This window comes from Lepidochelys olivacea (assembly GCF_965140295.1).
Source record: "Lepidochelys olivacea isolate rLepOli2 genome assembly, chromosome: 1".
NCBI lineage: Eukaryota > Metazoa > Chordata > Testudines > Cheloniidae > Lepidochelys > Lepidochelys olivacea.
Window position 1 is genome coordinate 327,576,622 of NC_140411.1, and position 7,289 is coordinate 327,583,910.

At 47.0% G+C, this 7,289-nt stretch overlaps 1 protein-coding gene across 1 annotated transcript; it reads left to right on the top strand.

Annotated features, from left to right (window-relative positions):
• Positions 1 to 861: 861 nt before the first annotated feature.
• Positions 862 to 7,237, top strand: EFCAB10 (EF-hand calcium binding domain 10). The gene is made up of 4 exons (XM_084619210.1): positions 862 to 1,246; positions 3,753 to 3,917; positions 4,347 to 4,431; positions 7,157 to 7,237. Exons 1-4 carry the CDS (start codon positions 1,144 to 1,146, stop codon positions 7,197 to 7,199), a joined length of 396 nt encoding a protein of 131 aa, XP_084475336.1. The 5' UTR covers positions 862 to 1,143; the 3' UTR covers positions 7,200 to 7,237.
• The last annotated feature ends 52 nt before the right edge of the window (positions 7,238 to 7,289 follow it).

A 7,289-nucleotide genomic window follows, 5' to 3' on the forward strand; every position in this document is an offset into this window, starting at 1 on the left:
CCTCCACCCCGATTTCTTTGCTTCCCCACAGAAAAATGACTTCTGATGGGGACGCAAAGGGCAGCCACAGGAGCCGTCACGTGCCCCTCCTTGGCAGGGCAGACGGGTCAGTTTGGGCACCCGGAACAGCCAGTAGAGACGTAAATCAGGGCTGGCCAGGAGGGCTGGGCAGTCAGAGAGCGAGAGCCACTCTGCCCCTCTTGCAGCACGCTGGGCATGGAGGGGCAGGTCTTTGGGGTGTTTCCGAGGGGCAGGCTCTGTCCCCTGGGCAGAGCAGACGGTAGCAGCCTGCCTGCTTAGTGAAGTGTTACCCTTGTTAGTGCATCCCCCCCAGGAGTATAAACCCCTTGTAAAAAAATGTTCTGGGGCCCCAACTCTGCCACTGCCCCGCCCCCAGGACGGGCCACCCATCCGGACTGCCCCTGGCACTGTGTGCCACCCTCAGTGGCTCGGCCCAGCCTCTGTCCTTCACCCCAGAGCTGGGTCTCCGCCCCGCCCCGCCGCGCCGCGCGCGCCAACCGCCCCAGGGCTCTCGCTGGCTCGCTCACACGCGCTCCTCGGCACCGGCGCGCGGCCCCGGGCCTGACGGGATGGCGCCGCTGGAACCGCCCCCAGGCGGGTGGGGTTGCTTGCGGTGGTCCCCGCTGGCACCGGCCGGGGGGGGGGGGGGAGGGCGCTCCTGTCCGGTGTAGTGCGAGAAACTGTTCTCGGTCCATTTCTGCCCCCTGCCCGTCCCGCTCCGCTTTGCCCGTTTTAGCCCCTGTGAAGCACAGTTCGCAGCATCGGGTGCCAAGTAAGGGCGGGGTGAAGGACAGGGGCTTCAGCAGCTGTTACTGAGCATGCTCGGCGCACCCTCGGCAGCAAAGCCCCACAGCTAACAGCCTCTCGCACTGCAGGGCCCCCCTCAGCCCTGTCCCCGACCGCGCCGCAGCAGCAGCAGCCGCTGGCGGGCCCTGCCCAGCTCGCGTGCAGCCACCTCCCTCCCGGCAGCGGCGCCAGGCTGCCTTTGGTCCCGGCTTAGGGCCCCCGCCCCGTCCTGTCCCCGCATCGCGGGGGCGGGGCCTGCACTCGTCCGCGAGCCACGGCCCGGGCGGGTCACGTGGTGGAGGTGTGGCCGCGGGGCCGGTCTCCTAGCAACGCGGGATGGCGGCGACGGGCGAGCAGCAGGGCCGCGAGTACCTGGAGCGCTACAAGATCCCGGAGCTGCTGCACAACCTGAGCGCGCTGCTGCTCTACCACCGGCCCGGTACGCGCGCCCCGCTGGAGGCGCGGCACCACCCCGGCCGGGCTTCGGCCCAAGGGGCTCCGGCGGGTCCCCGGGAGGCTGGCGGAGCGCTGAGCCACTGGCAGGAGACCGGCGGGGCTCCATGCCCCCGCCCCGGCTGCTGCTCCCGGTGCAGGGCTGCCGGCGGGTAGCCGGGTCCGTCGGGAATGCGTGACTGGGCTCAGACCCGGGCCGGCTATAACCATTCACAGCCGGCTGCAGCGCGGCAGAAACGCTCCCCCACCCCCAAGCGCAGGCTGCGGGGCGCGGGATTGGCTGAAGGGAAACAAAAATCTGTGGTGTGTCCCCCCTCCCTCAGGGCGCTGGGTCACGCCAAGCCCTGATTTATGGGCCGCCAGGACAGCCGAGGCGGGAGGCGGGAGAACGTGCCTCTCGGGCTCATCCCGTGCAGCTGGGAAAAGCCCCCGTGGGGGCGCGCGCGTTCCCCTCGCCTGTGGTGCCTGCAGGACGCTGCCAGCTCTGCTCGAACTGAAGAGCCTGCTAGGGGTGTGAAAATGTGCTCTGATATTACCGCATCGCTTCTTTCCCCACCTTCTTTAATGCCTCTATGCAGCTTGTCCTAAACCTAGATTGTAAGCTCGCTCAGCACAATGGCTTTGGATTATTCATTTGTACAGCACCTAGCCCTATTGGGCCCTTGGGTAGGGCCCCGAGCCAGTACTGTAATGAAAATAATGTCAAAATGACTAGCCCGGGCTACGACAGCTATTTGCATGTGGGCAGGGAGGTGTTGTACGTTATTTGACTGCACTGACACTGCATGCAGAGTATTGGATGTTTATCAATTGTTGATGCAGGATATCACCAGACATTAATTAACCATAGATTCCCTTCTTCAACCTGAAGGCTGATTATTATTTATACAGTTGCTTCAAACCTGTCTAAAAGCCCAAGTACCATTGTCTTCCCTCTGCACAAACCTTTCACTGCTGTATGCAGCTACACACTGCAGTGTGGATGCAGCTTGCTTTTTCTTGGGGCATGTAGCTCCATATGGTCCTACATGCTTCCACAAGTAGTGTGAAGTATAGCCATACCCTTAGCAGATTTACGGTTCCACACAACTTCTATTAAAATATTGCAAATGATTCTTTTAATTGCCTTACTTCCTATGACTGTAAAATACCAGTACCTTAGCTGTAAATTTAACAAGACTCATTAATGGGCAATTAAAAAAATCACTTCATTGACAGAAGAGCTTTTTATATGTATGTTGTAATTTTTCCAAAGACCGTCATGCCTTTGGAGTGCTTAAATTCTGCAGGAATCTGCTATGCTTCAAATTTTATTATAGACAGTAGTGACATATTTTCACATTTCAATTCGTTTTTAGAATTACTTCATTAAAACTGAAGGTTAAGTGCTTATAAAATCATTCACTTTGCTGTAGAATTCAGTGCAGCGCTGCTAAATAATTCTGAGGGTTTTGTCATATAACTTCGATTTAATGTGCCATAAAGTGTACATAAAGCCTTGGTTATAAGCTAGCAGTGTGCCCCACTGCCCCTTTGCAAGGCTCTAGGGGACAGTCAGCATATGTTTATAAAGTAACTGAAAGCAAGCTTTAGGGTGAAGTGACTGATATTTCAAAATTTCAGTTTTTTTCTATTTAAGTTAGTTGCTATTATGTATACAAAATACAAACAGCTCTAGCACTAGAAAGATATGGTTAATATAGCCTATAGCCACTATTACATTACTTCACATACTAAATAAAATGTGATTTAACACCTTTTTATACTCAAATGGTGAAATTTCGGCCCCACTGAAATCAATGGGAGTTTTTTGCCATGGACTTCACTGGTGTCAAAGTATTTTACAATGTAATGCATTAAATTCAGGGCCTTTAATCAAACGTGGCCGCTAACGTACACACAACAGTTGCTCACATGAGCCTTGGATATTAGAATCTGTTTTACTGAGAGGTGGAACATTGGTTGACAACCAGCAGTTGGTTTATTTATAGGAAATTAATCTAGAGCATTCAGCAGTATAGAATATGAACACCTATTTGTTCCTCACCCATTTCATTAACTGCTATGGCATCTTAAATTATAACCTGGAGAGATAGCACTTTTTAAACACAGCATCCAATGGAAGATAACCTTTAATGGTACAGCAGCCCCTTCCTATTCTTTTGTTAGCATTCAATCTGATATGAGATTTTAATTTGCATGATGGTGCACACAGAACAATGGTTTTGCCATAACTTGTATTTCCTTGAGATTGTCAGAAATGTAATATTTTACATTAATTATAGGATTGAAGAATTAACTGGTAACTAGATTACATTTATTTTTACACTAGTGTATATTCAGTGAAGTTACACTGCTAGTGCAGTATAGATAAAAACAATAAATCCTACTGTACTGTAGTGCAGTTTTTGCATTTAATGCTAAGAATTAGTAAACCTAGTTTAAAAAAATGTATAGTATCAACAAGATTTGTTAACTTTATTCTTTTACAGAAAGACCAAGAGAGTTTTTGATACATGCACTGGAAAGAGTGAAGCTTGCAAAACTAACTGATGCGGAATATCCTTATCTTGTGGATGAATCAAATTTGGATGCCATGTTTGAAATGCTGGACACTGCAAGTCAAGGCTATATAACTTTAGTGCAGTACAAAGGAGGTTTGTCTTCCTTGCTTAGCATTTTTTAATTAACATGATTTTTTATTTATTTACAGATGAGAACTTTAATACAGTGCAGAATATTTAGGCTATAAAATGCAAGGTTGTTGCTCAAAAGAATGTGAGATAGTTTCATTAAAGAAATTTCTCAACCTGTCAGAATTTAGCATTGATAGAAAAACGATTTACTTATTGCAAAACAAGAGAGACACCTCCCACCACTCCCTTCCCCGCTCTTGCATACAATATTTGACCAATAAGGTCTAAAAATAATCTACACTAGAGCTGGCAACTTTAAAAAGTTATATTTTGTTTACCAGCTAGATCTTTGTGACTCAGAAAAAAGTAGTACATTTTGGATGTAAAATTAGACTTCTGTGGGTTTGCATTGCAAGGTTTAAAAGGATTCTCTTTTAAAAACCTTTATAGCTCTCAAAACCTTGGGGTTAAGTACTCAAGATTTGCCTTATGAAGAAGATGCAACTATCACATTGGAAATATTCAAGAAAGAAGTGTAAGTAAAGTGACTTTTTTACCCTTTGGCTTTATGTGGGGGAGATAAAGATTTGTAGCTAAGTGTAATTGTATGAATTCTTGTATTAAGCTGTTTAAAAAAGTAGTATTAAAAAGCATAATGATATTTTTAGAATCAGGTCTTAAATCTAGTCACAGCTGCTCAACTTCAGTTTGAATATCAGGCACTTGTCACCTTATGTTCATATCCTTTAATTATGTTAAAAAATAAAAACATCACTTTTAAGTCAAATTTAAACTAGAAGCGATTGGATTACATTTAGTTTTCCTTGTGAGGTGGATCATAATAAACGAGTAGTGATAGACTGAGGAAAAGTTTAAAAATATGTTCTAATTTATGGAGTACCATGGGGAGCACTAGCAAAAAAGCTCACAGTTCTGAAAGTCATCATATTTCTACAAGTAGGTCAGATATTTTGCTATTGGTGCCACTGTTCTCTCTAAAGCAGGGGTGGGCAAACTATGGCCCGGGGGCTACATCCGCCCCTCCAGATGTTTTAATTGGTCTCTGGAGCTCCTGCCAGGAAGCAGGGTTGGGGCTTGCCCCATTCCATGCAGCTCCCAGAAGCAGTGGCATGTCCCCCCCCAGCTCCTATGCATAGGGACAGCGAAGGGGCACTGCACGCTGCCCCCGCAGCTCCCATTGGCCGGGAACCGTGGCCAGTGGGAGCTGCAGGTGCGGCGCCTGCGGACAGGGCAGCGCGCACAGCCGCCTGGCCACGCCTCCTCGTAGTGGGGACATGCTGCTGCTTCTGGGAGCTGTTTGAGGTAAGCGCCACCTGGAGCCTGCACCCCAACCCCCTGCCCCAGCCCTGATCCCCTCCCACCCTCCAAACCCTTGGTCCCAGCCTGGAGCAGCTTCCTGCACCCCCAACCCCTCATCCCCTGCCCGAGACCGAAGCTCCCTCCTGCACCCTGAACTCATTTCTGGCCCCAACCCAGAGACCATACCCCCAGTCGGAGCCCTCACCCCCTCCTTCACCCCAACCGCCAATTTCATGAGAATTATGGCCGCCATACAATTTCCATACCCAGATGTGGCCCTTGGGCCAAAAAGTTTGCCGATCCCTGCTCTAAAGAGTATTTGCACCGACTGCACAGCAATGATTTTCTTCAGAATAGCAGCCGTGTTAGTCTGTATTCGCAAAAAGAAAAGGAGGACTTGTGGCACCTTAGAGACTAACCAATTTATTTGAGCATGAGCTTTCGTGAGCTACAGCTCACTTCATCGGATGCATACCATGGAAACGCACGGTATGCATCCGATGAAGTGAGCTGTAGCTCACGAAAGCTCATGCTCAAATAAATTGGTTAGTCTCTAAGGTGCCACAAGTACTCCTTTTCTTTTTAATGATTTTCTTGTCATCTCTGAAAGCAGTCTCCTTGAAAGCCATATGTGGAAATGATACTTGCATTAAAATTTTTTACCAGTTGACATTGTCATTTGGGAAAATATCCCAAATATTAGAAATCAGTACTACAGGGAATTGATCAGAATAAATATCTGCAGCTTGGATGGATATTCTGGGGATTCAGAGTAGTGCTGGTAATCTCCTCCTATACACAGGAGCATCTGTGTTTGCAGTGATAAACCTTTCAGTTCTAATTAACTGTAGGGGGTGGTATACTCAGTCAATACATGTACATAAAGCCTCAGTATTATAGAGTTAAAACTACTATTGTATTTTATAGACAGCCCAGTCATTTTATTTTTTTATTAAGATTAGAACAACCACTACACCAGCAACTGAGCCAATAAAATTTGTGTGGTTTGGACCAACATTTTAATCAGGGCTATGTGTATTCGATGCAGCAAATTCACTGGCTGTGGAGTTGGATGCTGAGATTCCGGAGCTGTGCTCCAGAATCTCAGCATTTAAATTATGAGCACAGAGAGAACCTTGAAAACATGAACTAAGCATAACCAATGTAGTGCCACCTGCCTGCTTATCACCTGATACAATTAGAGGAATTAATTTCCCCTATTCATCTCAAAACCCTATGGAGTCTTGTTATCAAGGCTATGCAAATTGGCATTTTTCCAAAGAGACCAAAGAATTGAGCAGTTCTGCATAGAATTTGACATTTTGCTGCATGCAGATGACTAGCATTTTGTTTCCCCATGTCTGTCCTATAGAACCTGTCTGTAGTGCCCTCTTGCTCTCTTACTCAAATGACTTGCCTTTGTTGAGATACAGTGCAGTCTGTAGATGTAGGCAGCAGGAAATTAGGATGCCAGAGCTGGAGTCCAGTTTACAGCCAGGATCAGGAGAAGCCATAGGGGTGGATTGGCAAGCAAGGCAGCCTGTACAATTGTGTAGGAGCCTAACGCCTGTTTTGAGCCTGTACAAGTTCCCTATATCCCAGGCACACATTTGGGAAGGGGAGAGCAAACCAAAAAACTCCTCAAATGTAATAATTAATTTTACATCAGTATCTTCAACTTCAGTTTGGCATGTCTGTGTTTATTTGGGAGGAGGAGTACAGAACTGGAAAAGTAGGTGGTTGTTATTTTTAAATGAGAACTGGGTAACTAAGTGTAGTACACAAGTCCATCTTTACTTCCCACATATGATGGAAAATAACTATGGTGGTTTGGGAGAGGATAAGAACACTATGTACGAAAGAAAATTCTATACTGAAACCTCATGTGTAATGAACAAATTGTTTACAGAACATCTAACTAGATTTCTTTTCATCTATAGGAAGAAGTTGTTGCAGGAGAGCTGGGCAATATATCAATCTTAAGCAGCTGTCTGCTAAAAATAATTTTTTTTAAAGTCTTATCTTTGAGTTTGTTTTTATTTTAATTTCCTTTTGGCAACTGATAGTGTTTCA